General features: G+C 35.0%; 1 protein-coding gene across 3 annotated transcripts; it reads left to right on the forward strand.

Annotated features, from left to right (window-relative positions):
• The first annotated feature begins 1363 nt into the window (after positions 1-1363).
• LOC125654405 (pentraxin fusion protein-like) lies at positions 1364-11128 on the forward strand. 3 transcript variants are annotated; one of them, XR_007362351.2, is made up of 6 exons: positions 1364-2676; positions 3051-3096; positions 5470-5643; positions 8851-8872; positions 9097-9309; positions 10431-11126. XR_007362351.2 is itself a non-coding variant. In XM_056145440.1 (5 exons), the coding sequence occupies exons 1-5, from the start codon at positions 7039-7041 to the stop codon at positions 10634-10636; spliced, it is 591 nt and encodes a 196-aa protein (XP_056001415.1). In that variant the 5' UTR covers positions 5683-7038; the 3' UTR covers positions 10637-11127. The 3 variants fall into 3 exon arrangements, 2 of the variants coding, with proteins under 2 accessions (XP_048740321.2, XP_056001415.1); XM_056145440.1 differs by lacking the exons at positions 1364-2676; positions 3051-3096; positions 5470-5643 and adding exons at positions 5683-7047; positions 7234-7374 and having other exon boundaries at positions 10431-11127; XM_048884364.2 differs by lacking the exons at positions 1364-2676; positions 3051-3096; positions 5470-5643 and adding an exon at positions 5682-7374 and having other exon boundaries at positions 10431-11128.
• Positions 11129-23477: the final 12349 nt, after the last annotated feature.

Genomic DNA, 23477 nt, shown 5'->3' on the forward strand with positions numbered 1-23477 from the left:
ACCTTTCGGTTTTTCCAAGTTAATTTTTGTCAAATAATTAATTTTCTACAATATCAATATATCCCTAATATTGTCAGATATTGACCACAAAATATTTTACATTGCATTCTCTTGTGAGCATTGAATGTTATGTATGACGTAGGCTGCTGAATTGTAAATCGCGGGTTCAAATCCAGCAGCGGTTTTTAATTTTTTTCTTCAGATTGCGTTCTACTAAAACCGCATTTTTTAACTACATAAAGTCAGTATGAAAGTTTTCAATTTCAAACTATTGTTGTACATATCCTCCACTTTTCATCCATATCAAATTTCTCTGGTGTAGTATGCCTTCTTCAGAAATACATTTCATTTTAGACAATACATGAGGTATAAAGTGCGCCGCTACACGCCGACATACTTTTCACGAAGTTAAAGTGAACGCGTCACAGTATAGTTCATACACTCATGTATTTATCCAAACTGAACTGTATTTCTTATATTTGCATTTTACTTTCATTTCTGCGGAAAGAGTCAATCGTTAAGACAGACATACTATTTTTATCAAGATTCATCAAAATAGTTGTATTCAAAGCACAATCATTTTATGGTTGACGTATTATGTTTAAACTGCAAGATGCACTGAAAAACCTCTGCAATATCACAAATAATATGTTTTTATCAAAATCAGAAACAAAATATAATAAGGAATATTATAATACTATATGTCGCATAAATATACATGCAATTTACTCTCTCTCTCTCTCTCTCTCTCTCTCTCTCTCTCATGGTACTAGATGGTATTCATGCGCTGTATTACATATACAAAAACATAAATAATCAAAACGTAAAGAATGTTCATATGCGCATTCTTTACAATTCCAACGCATCCATACGGTATGTCTATCATTACAATTTGGTAATGATGTAAAAGTTAAAAAAATAATAATGGAAAACTCAATGTATGTATATATATATATATATATATATATATATATATATATATATATATATCTCTCCAAATTGTGTTTTTAAAAAAAATCACAGTGTCCGGTATAAAATATTAAAAGAAATAGAATAAACAGTACACAAAGTTAAAAATTTAACGCAAGCGCTTTCATTTTATAATCCTCAGGCGTTACATTTTAAAATAGTTTTGAAATGGTTTGACGTCAAAACTATTTTAAAATGTAACGCCTGAGGATTATAAAATGAAAGCGCTTGCGTTAAATTTTTAACTTTGTGTACTGTTTATTCTATTTCTTTTAATATATATATATATATATATATATATATATATATATATATGTTGTATACCCATGATACTGTCAGCTCTACCTGTTATTTCCTAAGTCTTTCAAAGGTGTTATTCAAGGAATATTTGACATAACCGTTTTACCAGTGACCACATTTTACCAGTGTTTGATGATGAAAGGTTAGTGGGGATATTGCTGAAAAATTCAGTAAGAAGGGTCAGTTGATTGACCAGTCGAACTATACAAAAAAGGACCCTAGGTCAGTATACATTCTGGGGTCAGTATTACACAAGGGACGATTTACATCGTTACACGAGTCTAAGACTGGATTCTTTCACATCATGTGATACGTCTATAAATCATTGACAGAAAGGAAAAAAATAATGTACTGAAAATCGGTGTCGCGTGTAGATAATTGAAATGAAAAACTGAAGTTTTCGAAATTACTTTAATGTGAGTTTAGAATCTTTAAAAACAGATATACAGTGTGTAAAATTTGATCATGGGATCAAAAGTTTATTATCACAAATACCAAATAGAATTTCTGTTTTTCATCGATTTTGACAATTTGCGAACGACTTTAATCAGAAAGCTACCATTATGTTTTAATTAATTACGTTACCGAATGATATGAATAAGGGATTTTCTGAATTGTTTTTAATAAAACTGAAATCTGGCATTGGGAGTCAAAGAAATGTATTTCAAAATCGATTTGCAAAAGAATGAAGATTATTAATATGTGTGAGATAGTGCGTGTTATGGATGTAAGAATTTTTCGTTTCAACGAGTTTCTCATTTTAAGGAGGAATAATTTGATATTGATGAAAAACGAAGGATGTGTACAACAATAATTTCAAATCAAAAACTTTAAAATTTACTTTAGTTAGACAAACAAGCAGTGTTAGTGGGAAGTAATCTGAAACAAGTTTCAATAATCCTGCTGGACTTGAACCACGAAATACGATTACCGACTGAGCTACCTAGCTAGGCTGTTATATTTTAAAGAAATATAGAATTATTGCTGATATTTATATTTTCATTCATATTTTGATATGAAAGGAACTCAGCCTAAAACTAGAGTCAAAACATGACATGTTATCAGATAATGAACTTAGCTCTTCAGTTTTGGAGCACAACAGCAAGATATGCTATAAATATGTATCTATGTACTTATACCAAATATACACTTTCTATACTTCAAATTTTAACTTTTATTCATTCACTCCGTTTTCCTCTAAAAATGAATGTTGTTTTACCGGTTGTGCATGTGACGTTAAATCTGTGGTCGGGGTTCAGAATATACGGTGTAGTTGGTTTTTGTTCAAACTATATTTTGTAGAATACCATACCGGTAACTAAAATTCTGAAAATATGACAGGTGAACACTGGGAGAAAAATGACAACATTCCCTCCGTTTTGAAACCTCTCATTTACGCTGAAGCATGTAAGTAAGGAAAAGTAATTTATTTTCATTGCCCTGAACTTCAAATTTCACACATGTTCTTTTCGGGGTAGATTTCAAAACAAAACTACTAACCTCAAATAATTCAAATACCCATGTCACATATATACACATTATTTAATGAATACATATGCATAAGTTGGGAGTTTTTATCAGGCTGGACTCAACTCCACTTATTCAGCCTAAGACCACTATCATATATTGCTAGTTGTATGAATCTGCAAAATCCTACACAACAGTTTTTGCATTTCATGAATGAATAAATAGATATAAAGTAATAAATGAAATAAATTGAATCCGAAACAAACGCAGTAGAAATTATTACATTTACTTTGTTGATGCTTTTGTTATTCTAGAGATTATACAACTCGGAGGTTGATATTACATTGTAACGATCCGCAAGTAAGTATGGATTACATTAAGGTAGTGATTGCATGGGTCATTGAAAATTAATGAATCTATGAATTTTTTTATTTTAACATATTTTGTAGTTAACAGTATCTGTAACTCATTATGAAAGTATCATATATGGTTTTCACGGAAATTGTGACGCTACGGTTGTCATAGTAACCCCTCTTGTCTACTTTACTTAATAAATGGTACAGGTATTTGAGGCGATGTTTAAAAATGATACAAAAGGGGTAAGGGATACAAATTTTATATCAAATTGAAGTTCAAGCCTTAAATGATATATAATTTGTATTAATAGGTCCATTTATTTTCATATGAAGTAGAAGCAGGGCTGCTGATGAGCAATTTCGCAATTTCTAGAAGGCAATTATTCACCAAAGCAGACATAATTTCACCCCCTGAGGAATAAATAACCAATTGATTTTTTTTATTTTTAAATATGTTTTAACATATGTTAGGAGGAATTTTTGCTGAAAATATCAATATTGGTTTTCAGGTTTACTATTGCGCTATGATCACTATAGTTACCCCTCCCCTCCTTACATAAATGCTGCAAGTGATAATTACAATGGATATGCATCTTACATGCATTTATTTCAACTCATATTAAAACTATGAAAATGTTTTGATGTTTATTATTGAATTTATTCTACATAGAATGATAGTACTGTTGCTTTGGAGATATTTTTATCACTTTCTATTTGAAATTACTTGTATATTCATGCTCTGTAAGCGTATGTTAAAAACGCGGAAAATATAACACGGCCGATGTAAGCTGTGCATTGTGACGTCGTATTACCTGCGACGTTTTTTTTTTTCTCTTTTCAAACCAAGCGATTATCAAAAACAACAAAACTTTCATTATTTTTTAAATTATAAGAAATAACTGAACTAATTGAGAAAAACATAATAACAGCAAGTGTTGTTTTCGAAATTCACACTTTTTGATTTCTGTTAACATCCACATTACATAGTAGATTTCTCGATTCCCGACTCGGAGGCTCTTAGCTGACGATCTCAAAGTGGAGGATGGGAATATTTGTAGCAAAATAAAGGTTTTAAATCTATGTATAATGTACTTAGGAAAGATATGATTAAAATTATTGATATTTTTTGCTCAAAATGACGCGTTTACATAACCCGTACGTGATTCCTTGGCCTAACAGTTTCCCTTGGATATTACATCCAGCATTTTAGATTTATGTGCATGTTATGAAATTTATAGCATTATATATCATAATTTTAATAGGCCTAGTGGTTTGTGAATTAAATTTACGTTTTGTAAGACTAAAAATTAACCGGGGAGCAGGGGGGGGGGGTATATAAATCATGGAGACGTAAACTATGACTATTATTTATAAGATAGGCCTTATTCAATAATTAAAACACAAGGGATTTGTCATTGGTATTTTATTTTACTTGTATATTTCTAAACATATTTTCACTTTATCTTGTGTCTGGTTATATCTGACAAGTCTTTGCTTCGATTGTCTCTCATTATTACTGATGCTTAGCGTTTGACGTATTCAGGAATCGGAAACGAAAATAATCTCTTTTTAGATAATACATGAATTAAACCACGTGATGCCATGCAATCACTACCTTAATTTTGGAAATATTTTTAAAAATGTATTCACATCTATCTCACCGAAACAAAGCCATTAAGTCCATAGAAAAGAATTTGTACTTTGATATTCGTATCTAAACAAACCGAGGTCTTGCGTGACCTGTGTTCATTAAGTCGGGGTTTAACCTCTCTAAAATCTTACAAGAACCTACGGTTTGGACACGCACTTCCTTTCATTAAGCCCCCTTTGTCTAATGTTCCAAACTAAGAATGAATATCTCGTCAAAGTTCGTGGATTCTACGTCTATTTTATCTAATTTTCATTTCACAATGCCAATTGCGTTTTAACTAAACCCTTGAATCATACAGTTTTGCTATACTTAATAGAGATGTAACAGAAGGAGAAATACATTCATATAAACAATAAAGGGATCCTCACGTTGAACTGGATTTTGATCGAAATGAACCGATTTACAGCTTTCTAATCAAGGCCAAAGGTGGTTCAGGTTCCTGTACACGATTATCAATCTGTATTTTTCAAATTGTATACATGTTGTCGTTGATATAATCTTATTTGCAAATACAGTTTTGTTTAGGTTGAATACTATCTGACGTGTTTCACGCCGAATGTTAGACCATTCTGTACTTACTAGTACAGATCTTGACTATAGAAAATTCAGTTTACGGTGGGTGTGATCGGTCAGCAAAGGATGCTTACTTCTCCTGGGAACCTGATCCTACCTGCTGTGTTTCAAATGGTCCGTATTTACGCTAATCCAATTCTGAATTCGTCATAGGATTTATGAGATGGATCACTTTCCGCCACCTTCACTTTTTATGTGACAATGTTGGAGATACAACCCTCCTAGTTCTGAGCAGTGGATTAACCTTCCATACATGTACCTCGATCATTAGAGCACTGCACTGATGAGTGAGAGGTTCCAGGTCCGATCCTCCACAGAGACAACACAGTATGTGTCTTAGATTAAGGACAGCAATTGTAATATCACGGAGTTGAGCAACAGATCGCACACATGTATATATCTATCATAAAAGCACACTTTGAATGAAAAGTAGTAGTTGAGATAAAAGACAGGGCATTCTTGTATTTTAATGAAATACATTTAAATTTAGTACATATAGAATTTCTACTAAAGAAATGATACAGTATTGCGTCAGAGCGATTTATCTTTACATTTATGTAGCAATATTCCATCATCACCTGCATATGGTGTTTTTATATCTCAACGTATTCGATACGCCAGAGCTTGTTCTGCGTATAGTCAATTCTTAAATGGAGGCAAACTACTGACAAACAAGATGATGCCACAGGGGTTTCAACAGTCTCGATTGAAGTCAGCATTTCGCAAATTCTATGGTCGTTATAATGATCTAGTTCGTCAACCTATCATTGGGTCAAATGCTATCTGACGCTTTTCATACCGAGTGTTAGGCCGTTCTTCGCACACTGAATTTCAATACGGATAACTCCGTTTACCTGATCAGATTATAGGGCTCACGGCGGGTGTGACCGGTCAACAGGGGATGCTTACTCCTCTTAAGCACCTCATCCCACCTCTGGTGTGTCCATAGGTTCGTGTTTGCCCAACTATCTACTTTGTATTACTTATAGGAGTTATGAGATTGATCACTGTTCGTCTTCACCTTTCATCTATTGATTTATTACTGATACGTATACATGACACCGATATCTATACCTGTTATCACTTTTCCCTGATCTAGAATGTCTCCCACTCGCTTTGCTCCTATGTGATTCCAATATAGAATGTTTTGCTACAAAGAATTGGATTCAAAATTCTTAATGCAATTTGATTAACAACAAACATGTAAAATAATCTGATTTTTGTTGTTGTTGGAAATTTGGTTTTGATCCTCAGGTCCAAAGTTTGGAAATGCAACTCCAGTAAATAATCAATGTTCCTTCATTCTCTGTGTACGTCTGATTGAATATTGTTGCCGTCCCATTTTAAGAGAACTGTTCATTCATATAGAGACCTCACAAGTTCTAAGTGAGGTGTCACATATTCACTGAATTACTGCAACATATATACCTGTTCAGTATTAGCTTTATCATTTGTTTTGGATACAACATATTTTATTGAAATACAATTCGACATTGAACACAATAGAACGTTCTCAAAACGTTAGATTGTCCCCTGTTCATGTTAAAACCGTTACATTAGTATTGGAAAATATTATCTATCATAGCTATATGAGATTAATGAACTTTAATTAAATATCGATCTCAGATTGTTTCATCGCCAGATCTAAAGACGTACGACTGTTATTGGGACAACGTTCAGTTTCATGAACAGTTGTGTATCTCTACCAGCAAACCGATCTCCATGGAACGTGTGAGTTACGGTCTTGTAATGCTTCTGTTGTCTCAATACGTACACTGTCAAATGACAGGTAACTACTTGTTGTCCTCCTTAAGCGGGGGCATCAGTAATCACTCTAAGATGTTTGAGGACTCGGTATTCGGATTCTCGTACATAGAGACGCTGAGTAAATGTTTATTTGTGTACTTCCGCTATCAGAATGTGTATGTTTTGCTGGGAGCCGAGATATGCAAAACTGGCTCTCCATCGGGTTATCAATGTCGGCTTCTAATGAACTACAAGAAACAGGGCTATGTGGCTACTGATCCCAGCAACCAAGACTGTCAGTTTCTGGAAATGGTAAGTAAGAGACTAGTCACGTGATACTAGTGCTAGAGTATACAAGTGCTCGGAACCCTTTGGTGTTTATATCGTCTTTGTTTTATCTTGAAAGGTTTATATTCACCTCCTAGTTTTGATGTATGCATTTCCATTTTGGGCGGAAAGTGTTCTAGCTTGAATAACCATGTCCCCTTTGAAAACTTTCTGGATCTATCATTAGGTTTATGAAGTGCTACAGAAAAATAATATTACCGGCAGTCAACATAGATACACTATTAGTTTGTAAAGTCATCAAAGATATTCCAACCATATGCTCTAAGAGATATGTCGCTGAAATCGGAAACCATTTCATAAGTATACTTCTTGATCTATTAGAGATTCCAGTGTTGTGACTAGGTTTTAAATATTTGTAAGCAGGGGTCTGGGGCGGCAGTCCCTCCCCCCACCGAAGCTGAGGACATTTTTCGTAATATGTAATAAAAATTTAACGAAAATATTTGTAAGCACGTGCTTACAGTGCTACAATGCTGCTACACCACTGGATCATTCCATATGATGACAGCCAATCTCTTCATTTTGCATTTTCGCTATATTTTCTAACATCATGAATCTAACGTTGTGCAAGACCGTAAATAGTAATAAAGTTTGAGTGAGGTAAGGAGTGGGAGGGGTTCACGGGAAACAGTCGGTCACTGTGTTGTGTACCATGAGAAGATGCAACGCACATCCTTTAACTACAAACGAATTGTGGGTGACGCGTTTTAATTAAAGATGAACTTAAGGTAGACACAGGAACATGGAGATTATGTAATATCTTATACAATGACTTGTGTGATGATTCGTGTGTTAGTGATTTTAAATTTCCCCCGTTCTAACGAATCCTTTATCCATATAGAGGAATATAATGTAATAATAATGCGAAGTACACCTAAAAACAATACATTGAAGTTACTAGTATATGAATTGATAATGAAGCATCAAACTTTGATATTCTCTATTTCGTTCGTCAGTTTAAGAATAGTTGCCCTACTCACCGTCATTGCTCCCAATGGATGTCCTAATCTCCTCAACCGTCATCACTTGTCAATTGTCGCTACGTAGAACTTTGTCGCGCACACTCTCATTTGCCTCGATTGTCGCTACACTGTACGAAGTTGTTGAGCTCAGACACGGTCTTACTTGCATCAATAGTTGTTATCGTGTTAATGCACTCGAATGAAGCCTTGCTCGCCTCAAAGAGCGTTTCGGCGCTATTGTACATGTAGCATATTTTATTGGTGATCATTGAAACTAGACTACATGGCAAAACACAAATTTTATAAAATGTTCAAATGAATTACACTTTGGAAGTTTCTTCATCTACATTATCAGGATTTCAACTCATGCATGACGTAGAAAACATATAGACTGCCAGGTTGTCGAATTGTCGTTTTGAAATATCCAAATAGCAAGAAATGAAGGAGAAATTTGAAATTTACACTTTTGTATTTGTAGGAGGAGAAGGATGTCATCAATGGTATGTAGTAGAATGTTTCATTGTGTGTCGTTATTAGACAAAATACATGTGATAGACAGTTTTTAAAATGATCATTGAATAATCCAACCCATATTCTTTATTCACTCAAATAAACATATACAGTTCTTTTAGTACCTAACAATCAATAAGAGCATGCAATACATATAGCGAAAGAACGCTTGATTCTGGACGCTGCATAAGACATTTCACTTGTTATAATGTAGTTGCTGCCAAAAGACCTACAAGTGTTAGTTCTATCCGTCTTGGGCAGTCGCAGTTTGGGCCATCTAACGTAGTGGATGGGGTTACGGATTGCCCTTTGCTTGGCGGGTACCTTGCCATGACCAGGTTTCAAATAAGCCCATGGATCCAGGTTGATTTCGAGAGTCCAGTGGATGTGTTGAAAGTTTTGATTTTCGGAAGACAGGACTGCTGTTGTAAGTATCAATCATCTAGTGTCTGCCCGAATTCAGTGTCGCGTTTTCCGGTCGCTTTAATGTACAGTCAACCATGCCAAGATTGAATTTGACAAGTTCACCGGTATCCTGAAATGAAGCTAACTGGTAGTTGCTACAATAACAATTTCAATCATTTAATGCTAAGGTTAAAAGCTAAGATCAGGAAAAATAACACTGACTCCAGACAAATAATCTGCTCAGTGAGGCAACACTCAAACTCACGGATAAGTCTAATGGCAAAAGAGATGGCGGACAGATTTCCAATTTTTACACACAAGACGAAATTTCATAGCATTATTACATATGTATAATCATTTGAAATATGATTGGTAAAAAAGAAGCTGAAATATTTAAAAGAAAAACAAATACAGACTGCGTCCGAAACAGCGATATGTACATTGAGATTAATATGAAAAGACACTCCTACTTAACATACTGTAATACCAACACAACTCCTAATCAACGATATACTCCCAGCAAGGTGTCAGAAAAATGAAAAATTCCATATTTCTTGATCAAGGATTTTAAATTCGGATTTCAGGTGCCTGCTAACGCTTATTCGAGTTTTTTGTTGGGATGACAAATCGATAAGCAATATGCGTTCCTAAAGATTTGAGTGATGTAAAAAAAAAAACCTGACAAACAAGTTGATGGTGCAAAGGTTCCAACAGTCTCGTTTAAAATCAGCATTGCGCAAATTATATGGTCGTTATAACGATATACTTTGTCAATATAACCTATCATTGGGTTAAATGCTGTCTGAGGTTTCATGCCGATTGTAAGGCCGTTCTTGCACACTGGTTTTGACTAGGATTAACTTTGTTTACCTGATCAAGATATAGGACTCACGGCGGATGTGACCGGTCGACCGGGGATGCCTACTCCTCCTAGGCACCTGATCACACCTCTAGTGTATCTAAGGGTCCGTGTTTGCCCAAGTCTCCATTTTGTATTGGTTATAGGAGTTATGAGATTGATCACTGTTCGTTATCTTCGCCTTTCATTGAAGATAATTTCATTCATAGAAACATAATGTAAAACATTTAAACGTTAACATTAGTGAAAAAATGAAATAAATAGTTTTATCATTGTTCTTACAGACGAGAGACTTCACAACTTACACGTTTCTGTGCATGATGGTGTAACTTACCATGTTTGTGGCTATTACGATGGACCCCCTACGCAAAGGACCCACATCATGGTCTACTGTAAAAATATAATCCAAAGTCCACTGGTTGTCATCACATTAAATGGCGGTGGTCTGCAAAGTTTGGAACTTTGTGAAATGGCAGTTTTCGGACGATAAACAAGATTAATAGATTATTGGTATAAAAACCAGTATCATTTCGAGAGTTCCTAAAGACTGTATTTCAATACTAGCACCTACCAATGTACAGTAAGGTACTGTGTCTCCTCAACAAGGAACGGTAATTCTTTTAAGTCTCTTTGCAATATGTGATTTTTGTAATTTGATACATTTTACAAATTCAACTGGAAATTAATTTTTCTGTACAAAAACGTGAATTACACGTCTTTGAAACAATTGATTTATTTTAACTGTCGATGAGATTGATTTGCTAGTAGTAAAAACATTCTTGTTATTTAACATTTGTATCAGTAATGAATATTAAGAACAAATTAGACAGATACTGCGTACAGATTATATACCATGTTATCACATATCGTCTTTGTTGTAACACTCTGTATAAATACCACAATTTTCAATAAAATGTTAATACACGTTGTAAAAATGTTGAACATACATGAGGATGGGAAGTGCAACACTTGTCGTCGACATGTACCTTTAATGAGACGTATAACTAACGTGCTTTATGAAGTTTCGAGAATTCCACCCCATATGCGACTGATCAATATTAACGGTTCAAAGGAGAAATACTAACATGTTGTTGAGTGTTTCAGAATGTAAACACCGTGCCGTGATTTGTCAATATGAGGTAAGAACGACAACTCTTGGTGTATAATGGTTAATCGCCAGTACAGATTTTATGATATAAGGTTTTCAGTTTTGTTTGTTGTTCTATATCCATTCGAGATTTGTTTTCACTCATCCAGAGACATCACATCTTAACATAGGTGAAGTACCACAAATTTAGACCTATGCAAGCGCTCGGGGCCGTACAAATAAAATAGTTTTATAGTTCCAACGCCTAACATTACACAAGACCTCCATTAAGATCAAATCCAAAATCCCCGCGTTTACCACTTCTAACACCGGGTGCACAGTGAACAAAGTTGCTATACGTACTTATATGTTAAACGTTTTATATTTGACACGGCGCCGGGGATCGAAAAATTGAACCCAGACCTCTCTGAATGTGTCATAATCCTAGAGTTATGTTCCACATTTACCAACTTCATCAGCTGTATTTAATCTTAAAAAATATTTCAATCAAATTCGGGAACCGTGGATTAGTGAGATTCAGTCGTTTACAAATTCAGTCATGTGCCTCTGCCTCACTCAGAAATGGCGACATAGTTCATAAGCAGTTACAAGACCTTCAACAACAACTGTCTCTCAGCTGTTAAATATACCACATAGTGAATCAAATTTCAACCTTGCTTGTACAGTGACTTAAATTTATACATGTATTATCTACAATTATATCAGATTCATTTCGATGACGACAGAACACAATTCATCATCATTATTATTATTGTTATTTCGGATTTCAAACATTTCGGTTGAGCATCACTGAAGAGACATTATTTGTCGAAATGCGCATCTGGTGCATCAAAATTGGTACCGAATAAGTTTTACATTATGACCCCTGGGTCGAGGCCTCTGCTGGTGAACTGTTAGTCCCCGAGGGTATCTACAGCCGAGTAGCTAAGTACTTCGTTACTGGCTTGAAAATACGGATGTATATTTAATTGCTGTTATAAAATTTAGAAATTCATTTCAAAATTAAGGATTATCTCCCTCATTCCCTCATGCATAGCTCTTATCCTTGGACGAATTTGGCACGCTGTTTTTGTTTTTTTTGTTGCTATATTTAGCTCTAAAACTTCATAGTTATTTCGGATTTCAAACATTTCGGTTGAGCATCACTGAAGAGACATTATTTGTCGGAATGTGCATTTGGTGCATCAAAATTGGTACCGTATAAGTTTTACATCATTTAAACAATTTTTTTCCAGATTATTGATTAAACAATTTTATCCAGTTAACAAAACTTTGTCAAACATTTCCTTTCATTCAAAGGAATTCTAAAGGCCAGGGCCCAATTGCACGACAATAAGGTAAATTTAAGTGGCAGTTAACGTCTACTTAATGCTATATAAGCGTAAGAATAAATGGGAAGTTAATTGTATGTTAAAGTTAACTAACCGTAATGCAAATGGGTTCAGATGATAAGAGTCAGTTCTTCTCATGCTTCATAACCCTAGTACGTATTATTAACTGTCAGAGAAAACGTAGAACTGCATTTCAGATGTTCATAGTTCTTACAACGTTGGCGCATATCACATCTTCTCTGTCTCATTAAAATGCTTCAAACATTTCCTTTCATTCAAAGGAATTCTAAAGGCCAGGGCCCAATTGCACGACAATAAGGTAAATTTAAGTGGCAGTTAACGTCTACTTAATGCTATATAAGCGTAAGAATAAATGGGAAGTTAATTGTATGTTAAAGTTAACTAACCGTAATGCAAATGGGTTCAGATGATAATAGTCAGTTCTTCTCATGCTTCATAACCCTAGTACGTATTATTAACTGTCAGAGAAAACGTAGAACTGCATTTCAGATGTTCATAGTTCTTACAACGTTGGCGCATATCACATCTTCTCTGTCTCATTAAAATGCTATTTGATTGCGCCCCTTCTAGAGGTGTACAAGTGTACATTCGCCTTCCCTTGTCAGAGATAACACATTGGCCAAATTTGTTTGAGATGTGTTTTTCGTCGAAAAGTAAGATTGATGCGCAGTGGTTCGCTAAAGGAATTCGTCATCTTGCGTGGAACCACTGAGGGGAAGACTCCAGTATTGTTCAACGCCACATCTTTTGAACTGGTCATGAGCAAAGACCTCCATGGGACACACTTTAAATTTAATGTCTTTGAAAGCTCTCTGTTGTTAGGTTTCCTACACCATAACATTCACTGAACCCAGACAATTCTACAATCATTTAAAATCTAACAGAATACTTTCACAAAGTTTTCATTGATGTGTGTGTGTGTGGGGGGGGGGGGGGGGGGGTTCCGAAATAACAATAATCTTGTAAGAATAATATGAATAAATTTGAATATTGCATTTCTCTGGATATTTCATTATGTTTCATTGAATTTTGTATTTCAACATTGTGATGAATAATTCTTATGTAATTAATGTCAGCAAAAATTACTAAATGTCTTACTGAAAAGGAATGACGATGGAAACAAAATCTCTGAAAATATATTGTAGTGTTAAATTTCGACAACAAATTCTTACAAAATATATGAATTCCTAATACTGTGGAAATGACGGACAATCGCTTTCCAATATCCAGTAGAATATAGGTTTTTCACATTACTTTCGTTGTTTTAATTTGGACGATCTACTGCAGAACCCAATATCGCCTGTACAATAATTTATCGTTATATCAATTTTCTTGAAAAACAAGTGACCATTTCATGATAGTAAAGGCGGTATTGAGTATACGTTATTTGCAAATCTATAATTATTATATAATAACATTGAGACTATTTCTTCGTTCAAAAGTTCAACTTCATCGGAAAATTTCACTATCTACTCGCACGTCAAAAGAAATCCAAGCGTCAAAACGAGTGACCAGAGTGTTTTGGTTACTTTAAAATAACAGATATTAAATTGTGCACAGCATTACATTCTTTGGTGTGTGTTTTTTTTTTCGTTTTTAGGCCCAATTCAATTTGTACGGGTCAACTAACGTCCCCATGCAACAGAACCTAGGGGGTCTAGTGCACAACCGGATGTCGATCATGCGAATTTTCTTTCATAACATTTCGTTGTGCAGTAGATTTGTGCCCGTGTATATGTGCAAAGAAATTCATATGTAAAGATAAATAAAGCAGTTATTTGTTGTTGTTTTTTCTTCATTCTATTAATGATAAAAATAAAGCTAAAAAGCCTTAAAATCCTGGCGCCTGCTGCATCCCCTTTTTGAAAATTATGGATCCACCACTGTGAAAGCGCCAAACAGATCGAACCATATCAATCAGGAAGTTAGATATCAAAGTATAATCCAGCCAGGTGAATATCGGGGTGGTCGTGTGACGATGATCGTCCTAGATTTCTTCAAACAGGTATATACGGGAAGCCAAAGTTTACCGAAACGTAAGTCAATAAACTTTAAGGTTGACCATGCATGGAAATATCAGAACTTACTAATAGATCAAAACAAACTGACAGTTGATAAACTTGATTGCAGGTATAACAAAGGGTAAACAGTGACGGATTTAGAGAGAAGGGGATCCCTTTTTCGTCATAAATTTACAAGGCATTACTGGCATATATAAATGAAAAGTCCAGATGACTGAGTATTTTTGCTGATCCCTGACATACGCAAATGTTCCCTTTTTGGAAACCTGGATCCACAACTGATAAATGTACCAGTTCAGTTCCATGAACCTAACATTGTGTACGTTTTATCACAAGAGATGAGATCGGTTGAAAGGGTTAAGAAGAGAGAGAGAAGGGGGCAAGCGCTCATCCAATTTAATTCATAATTTTCAAATTTACATTTTACTCATTCAAAACTAATATAAAAAAGAGTGGGGGATCGCCCAATATATCTGTATTCGCTTATGAAAATAACAGATATTGATCATTGACTAAATAAAGTGTGATTTTAAGTGCCTGGAAAAAGCATTTAAATATGCCACATTGTCTATATACGTATTCAAACAACTTCCCAGGGTCCATTTGAAGAATAACTGATACATGTCATACATATTTGATGTGTTTACATCAGTAAAACTAAGCAATGCTAGATTTAGACAAAATGTCGGTGCATGCAATGACATGAACTCCAACTTATGTAATTTTCATTTATCAAAGAGGGGGCCTCCGTGGCCGAGTGGTTAGAGCATTGCGCTCAAAATACGTTCGGAAGGTCGGTGGTCTCTTCCCAGGTACATTTTAACTGGGTTCTCTCTTCCACCAATAAAAACTGGGCACCACCATATAACTGAAAAATTGTTGAGTGTGGCAGAAAACATCGAAACAAACAAAATTTTTATCAAAGATGAACACTATTTGGAGAGAGAGAGAGGGGGGGGGGTGACGATTGGGAGAACAAAAGTGGGTGAGGGTGGAGTATGGTAATTGTGAGGCGGAGACTCCCTTAACCATCCACCCTTTACATAACAATCTGTTACATGTATTCACGTTCATTCTAAACATAAACTACATTGTATTTAATCTTCATGAACTAACATTATTATCATTGATTTCGTACAGTGTCAGCTTCTGAAGATGGAGGGGATCACGTCCCAGGCACAGGAGGTCATTACCTGTGACCTTTCTGTCAAATCTACCCAGCAGTTCTGTAACAACTGTCAAATCAACTTGTATGGGGACTGTGTTCATCAACACGTGGGGAAACTAAAATAACAACCACATGACATCGTTCATTTCAAAGACAGAAAGATACAACTTGTTTTTCCCGATTGCGAATTTCACCCCAGTCAGAGATGTGAGGTTCATTGCCAAAAATGCCTGAAATGCATGCTTGGTTTTCATAATGGACACAAAATCAAGCATATGCCAGATATTTTTAGTGATAGGAAAAGGAAATTTGAAAAGGAAACCAAAGAAATTAAATTCACCATAAGTCCACAGTAGTGGAAGAAAAGTGAAGAAGCAGAAAGCAAAATATTCATTACAATGCCGCATTTGATGAACTTGAAAAAGAAAAGCATAGACAATTCTGGCATCAGGAAGTTAACAAAATTTTCAATAAGATCGGTTCTTTAATCAAGTCCATAAAGGAGAATCACCTTACTGCTCTAAAATCTCACCAAATCAAAATAAAAAATTGAATTCCAGACGTGACCAAACTGTTCAAGAAAACAAAGAAATTCTGAAGTCAAACAATGTGTATGCAGTCACTAACTATCAATCCAAACTCGAGGAGTGCAGGAGCATCTTTGTTAGATTTTTTTATATCATGAAGCTACTATTGTGCACGGCCGTAAGCAGTAGGGGAAACGCGCTATCGTCATATTGGCGGCAATTCCGGTGAAACTCTATTGTCTTCCGGTAAAAACTGATGAACTTGTGTAACAAATAGCTAAGGAACCCGCAAATCTTCGTTTCATGAAGGTAAATTTAATTGAATTTTTAATGCTCTATTGAAAGGGGATATTTGACGGAGATATGAGTGCTAAAATAACTCATTCATGAACAAATCGATACGTTTGAAGCGATGGGGAAATGTGGAGTACCATAAAGTACTAAGTTTCTTTATTGTGCCAACGTCTGCTGCGACACGGGACCTCTGCTTTTAATGTAATATCCTAAAGACCCGTGACTCTCGCGTCTAGATGCCGGGTATTTGTTGAAGGAGTAATAGATCTAACTACCAAAAGTTTACATGTTATGTTTGACTAGACCATAGCATCAACATGGCTCGAACTAACAACCTCTAAGTTACGAAACGAGCGCGTTAAGAAACGAAGGTAAGTTCACATAATTTCTATCTTCGTTGGCCAAAGATTTACAATCCGCCCTGACTCTAGAGAAGCGGAGCGGATTGTTAACCATTGGCTAGCGAAGATGCAAAATTTTACAATGTTAAGTATTTCAACCAAACCTTTATTATATATAGAATAAACGAATATATGGTTATCACCAATTCATCAATATCTACAGAATTAACTGTATTAAAAAAATATTTTAGTTTGAGATTCACAGGTTTTCTTTTAAAGATATGTTGCCTGCATATATTTGTCTATTTCCTCGAATTCTTTTCAAAATATTCATCCTACTGTTGTAACTGTTATGTTGACAACATTATGCTCCATGACATCACATGCATTTTATTTTACTGCTTTGCTTGAAATACATGTATGAAAATTAATCCAGATTTACACTAAAAGTCAGACTTAGTACAAAAAGTATATTCTTACCTTAGCAATGTATAGTTTTTGTTCCTGTAACGTTTCTCACTTATCAGAGGAATAGGTTATGACTTTTGAACGAAAACATATGCCAGTTGCATAATTTTCTTACAAAAAGAACTATGTTATTTGGATCTTGCTATTTTAGGAAAGATAACTTTTCCATCCGGATTTTCTAAAGCAACATCTTTTATAAAGTTTTATTTTTATATATGGCTGTATGGACATTTTTTTCAATTTGACCTTTTCATATCATTAATATACACTGTATATGTGTATTTTGTATTTACAGAAGTTAGTACAGGTTCAAAAAATTGAAGTTTGATGTTAAAAAACCTTTTCCAGATATAATTTTAAAACATATGATTACTAAAAATAATATTTACGATGTACCTTTATATTAATTTAGACATCGTCAACGGGAATATCTCAGAAGACAACATGAGGAGTTGTTGAGTATGTAATTGAAAATTGATGAAATTTAATTTTCTTTAATAAATCAATGAAAATTGATGACAAATGAACGATAAAAACTTGTGATCTAGGGTTATTACAGATGTCTCTAGAACAATGACCAGGAGTATCATTCAACTTTAACTTTGTGTGAAGTAAGTAGTGGGAGGGGTTTACGGGAAGCAACCGGTTTTTCTGCTGTGTACCAATGGACGATCCAAATCGAAACCCCTAACTATAAACGAATTGTGGGTGATGCGTTTTAATTAAAGGCGATTGTACAGTGGAAACTTGAACATTGAGACTATGTAAAATATATTACGATGATTTGTGCGATGATTCATTTACTTATTTTAATTTGTGCCTGTTCTGACGAGTCCTTTACCCAAATGGAGGAGTATGCATGAAATGATAATGCAAAATAAAGAACAAAAAAGCCAGTGCATCCATTCTTCTTTGAATACACTAAGTATTGTTATGGAATTATTAAACTTTAGTGTGCTTTCAAAAGGCAGACTCACTGTCTCATTTGCCACAAAGGTCGATACGCTTTCCTTGCGCTTGGATGTTCTCTGAGCTCAAACACTATGTATCTTGCTCACCACAATGGCCGTTATGGCGTTAATGCATTCGAATGAAGCCTGGCTCGCCCCAATGTGTGTTACATTGTTCTCGCGCTCGAAAGTCTTCTTCCTCTCCCACATGTGTTATACATTGATGGGAGACTGTCGCACTTGTTCCAATTGTCGTTACGTTGTCACACTGGGACAGTCTAATTCTCCTCAATACTTGCTACATTGTTATCGCGCTAGGAGATTTTCACACACACCCTCCCCCGGTCGTTATATTTAGCTGCCCTTCGAGGCTGTCTAATTCGTTTTAATTGCCATTATGTTGCTGTTGAGGTAATATACCATCTTGGTCACCTCAATCGCCGTTATGACGTTAATGCATTTGTACGAAGCTTCGCTCGCCCCAATGTGCGTTACAGCCTTATTGCAGGAATGGTTTACCAGTGCAAAAATAAATTATTGAATTACAATGTATAAATGAATGGCAGTTTATTTTGACTACGGATCACTCCGTTTATTTGATCAACACATATGGCTCGCAGCAGGTGTGACCGATCGACAGGGAAAGCTTACTCCTGCCAGGCATCTGATCCCACCTCTGGTGTATTCAGGGGTCAGTGTTTGCCCAATTCTTTATTTTCTATTTCTTATAAGTTATGATATTGATCACTCCCGTACGACAAAGTAAAAATTATAGCTCGTCAGTCTGTGCAATTGTCGTTTTACAATGTCCAAATAACAAGAAATGAAGGAGAAATTCAACTTTGTGAAATTCTCACTTTTGTATTTGTCTCAAATGGTATGTAGTAGAATGTTTTATTATGTGTCGTTATTACACTAAATACATATGATAAAAAGATCCATATTTGAATTAACCAAATCAACATGTAATAATGAACTAGGGTATGCAATACCTATATAGATGATTGTGGACGCTACATAACACACTGGTGGTCACCTTCTGCACTTTACTATCTCTACATTACTAGTGAGTGTCGTTGTACCGGCATCTTTCTTTTCTTTATAATGTAGTTGCTGCTAAAAGATCTACAAGTTTGAGTTATGTCCTTCTTGGGCAGTCGCAGTTTGGACCATGTAAAACTTATACGGTACCAATTTTGATGCAGCAGATCCGCATTTCGACAAATAATGTCTCTTCAGTGATACTCAACCGAAATGTTTGAAATCCGAAATAACTATGAAGTTTTAGAGCTAAATATAGCCAAAAACAGCGTGCCAAAGAAGTGGAGCCAAATTCGTCCAAGGATAAGAGCTATGCGTGAGGGAGATAATCCTTAATTTTGAAATGAATTTCTAAATTTTATAACAGCAATTAAATATACATCCGTATCTAACGCAGTGAATGGGGTTACGGATTGTCCCTTGGCTAGCGGGTACCTCGCCATGACCCAGCCTCAAACAAGCCCATGGTTTCAGGTTGATTTCGAGAGTCCAGTGGATGTGTTGAAAGTTTTAATTATCGGAAGACAGGACTGCTGCTGTAAGTATCGAGCATCTAGTGTCTGTCCGAATTCAGTGTTACGTTTTCTATTCACTTCTATGTACAGAGTCAACCATGCCATGATTGATTTTGACAGGTTCACTGGTATCCTGAAATGAAGTTTGCTTGTAGTCACTACAAATACCAATTTCGATAATATTTTCCTAACTTTGAACGCTGAAAACAACAAAAGTAGCATTTACTCCGGGCAGACAATCAGCTCAGTGATTGGTATGGGGATGGGGGTCAGATTTACAATTTAGATAATAATTATGTGTGTAATTATGTTTGTCTATTAACAATGATAACTTTCATTCATGAAAGGTGAAGACAACTAACAGTGATATGTCGATTCGATATATCCCTGTGAGCTCGAAATAAAAGACACCACAGAGTCGTCCAGTTCTGCTTCATACTTAGATATTTTATAGAAAGTAGAAATTTACGCCAAACTGACAACTCAACTGTATGACAAACGGGATGATTTCAGCTTCCCCATCGTCAACTTCCCATATTTGTGTAGGAATATTCCATTATCACCTGCACATGATGTTTATATTTCTCAACTGATTCGATACGCAAGAGCTCGTTCTGCGTATAGTCAGTTTTTAAATCGAGGCCAACTAACAAACAAGTTGATGGCACAGGGATTTCAACAGTCTCGATTGAAGTCAGCATTTCGCAAATTCTATTGTCGTTATAACGATATAGTTCGTCAATACAATCTATCACTGTGTCAAATGCTGTCTGACATGTTTCATACCGATTGTTAGGACGTTCTTGGCACACTGATTTTGACTACGGATAACTCCACCTCATCAGGATATAGGGCTCACGGCGGGTGTGACCGGTCGACAGGGATGCTTACTCCTCCTAGGTACCTGATCCCACATCTGATGTGTCCAGGGGTTCTTGTTTGTCCAACTATCTATTTTGTTTTGTAGGAGATTGATCACTGTTCGTTATCTTCACCTTTCATATAATATAATCTGTGTTAAATATGATGACATAAAATTTAACCTCCTAGCAGAAAAAAATCTTAATCAAATCCTTAAACGGGATCATACATTGATGATGGTACGTGTATGCATGGGCACATCTTCCCTCTAGTGAACGGTATGCTACCACAAAAAGATTTGTAAAAGAGATATGTCAGAATGTAAACGTAACATTAAAAATTTTGGATTTCCAATGTTCCTCAAATTTTTAGATATGTTGATCCGTAATCTTTGGGACTCAAGGTGGGCTGAAAACATTTATTCCAGTCCCATGTTGAGATGGCACATCGGCAAGCAAAATGCTTTCCTAAACATTGAGTTACTATCTTCTGTAAGAAAAGACATTGCAGAGATTTCATCTATACAAGCATATTGTAAAACAATTAAAGGTTTGTGAATTATGTTTCAACATTGTTCTTATAGACGAGATACTTCACTAGTTACAAGTTTCTGTGTACGATGAGTCAAGTTACTGTCTCTGTGGCTACTACAATGGACCCTCTACACAAAGGAACCAGCTCATAATCTACTGTAACAAAATAATCCCAACTCCACTCGTTACCATCATGTTAAATGGCGATGGTTCGCAATATTTGGAACTTTGCGAAGTAGCAGTTTTCGGACGATAGACAAGATTAATAAATTATTGATATTTAAAAAAAATAATGAAATCATTTCTGAAACTGCTAAATACTGTCAGATTAGAAATGATATATGTCATTCCTCACAGATGTTAATACTAGTAACTAGTTCCCAACTCCACTCGTTATCATCACTTTAAATGTCAACGGTCCGCAATATTTGGAACTTTGCGAAGTAGCAGTTTTCGGACGATAAACAACATTAACAAATCATTGATATTAATAAAAATCAATATCATTTCGAAAGCTGCAAAATACTCTCAGATTAGAAATGATATATGTCATTCTTAACAGATGTTTATACTAGTAACTAGTTCTCAACAACACAGTCCAATCTAACAATCTCCTCAATAAGGAACGGTAACTCTATGCGATACCATGTGCGATTTTTGTCATTAATTTTACACATTGAATTGGAAATCAATTTATATGTGCGAAAGTATTAATTTCATGACTTTTGATTCCAATCAATGTATTTTTACTGTCTATTGGAATGATTTTTTTTTTGTTATGAAAAATATCTTGACACATGATTTTTGAGGAAATCTAAATATTAGACCAATATAGCGTACAGTTTATATGGTATATATATATCTAAATCTTTTCCACAAGCAATAATACTGTTGTCTTGTTGGCTGCTCCAGAATTATCATTGTCAGTACAGATTACATTCTAAAAGTGGGATCCGCATAATAAAAGCGTTCAAATAAAATAAATAGTTGGCGATGTTCGAAATAATTAATGCGCTGGAAAGATTATATTTCTTAAGATAAAATGTCACTTTAAATCTGTTCAGTTTATAATTGTTGCGGCAGGATAATTATGATAATGTCAGCTAAATGAAAGATATTTCTCCTTTGGGGATGAAAATATCATTTGGTGTCTGAAAAACGGGTCAGATTATTATTATCGCTGCGATATGAAAGGCGAAGACAACTAACAGTGATCAATCGCACAAATCCCATAAGAAATACAAAATAGATAGTTGGACACATACGGACCCTAGCTGGACACACCAGAGGTGGGATCAGGTACTTGAAGGAGTAAGATTCCCTATCGACCGGTCACACCCGCCATGCGCCCTATATCCTGATCAGGTAAACGGATGTATGATAAAATAATAATATCAGCAACTAGGGGTTATTTTCAAATTTTGGTAGATATCATAATTTCGGTATTTCATACAGACAAAAATAATAAGAAAGTGGGGGTATATTGCCGCCTTCCATACATTGTGTCACTTTTGCTGTGAATATATTTCTATATAAGGAGACGTTTACTAACGAGCTTTATAAAGTATGCCAACGTGAAGTGTCACAGTTTGGGAACTCCGTCCTCCTGCGACTGGTTCAAAGTAGTAAAACTGTATTGATTTCCACTTACATGCAATGAAGTTTAACTGAATAACAAAAGAAATATATATGTTGCTATCTTTTTAAAATGTGACCAACGTACCTAAACTGGAGTATATGTCAACATCACATTTTCATTAAACAGAATAGTAAAAATACAGGTAAAGTCGTCATAATGATATAATTTTAATGTCAACATTTTCAAAACACTGCTACTTTACAAATACAAAAATCAACTAATTGTGGATATCAGGGAGTTATTGCCATTAACAACATGTTATAAATATAGAAATAATTTATATATTTTTGAAGAAAATAAAAAGTTTGCTAGATTTTGTTCCTTACCTAGTAAATAAAATTCCTCCAAAAGGTATATTTCTATCATGAACAAAGTTTAATCAGTTAAAGATTTTACAGAAACCTACATTATGTGCTTCCTTTCTCTTGCACACAAATAATTTTGAACTTGAAAACCGATAGGACTGCATGACCTAAGGATTTTATACTTGAAGGTTTCAGAAAAATTGAATTG

The sequence above is a fragment of the Ostrea edulis genome, chromosome 7, assembly GCF_947568905.1.
Source record: "Ostrea edulis chromosome 7, xbOstEdul1.1, whole genome shotgun sequence".
NCBI classification, from domain to species: Eukaryota; Metazoa; Mollusca; class Bivalvia; order Ostreida; family Ostreidae; genus Ostrea; species Ostrea edulis.

What these genes read in the sequence shown, in the direction of transcription:
- LOC125654405 (XM_048884364.2), top strand. Translation starts at nt 7,039, where the DNA reads ATGGAACGTGTGAGTTACGGTCTTGTAATGCTTCTGTTGTCTCAATAC. An exon ending in ACTGTCAGTTTCTGGAAATG is followed by an intron (nt 7,375 to 8,850) that starts GTAAGTAAGAGA and finishes TTGTATTTGTAG; the next exon opens with GAGGAGAAGGATGTCATCAA. An exon ending in GGAGAAGGATGTCATCAATG is followed by an intron (nt 8,873 to 9,096) that starts GTATGTAGTAGA and finishes GTTATAATGTAG; the next exon opens with TTGCTGCCAAAAGACCTACA.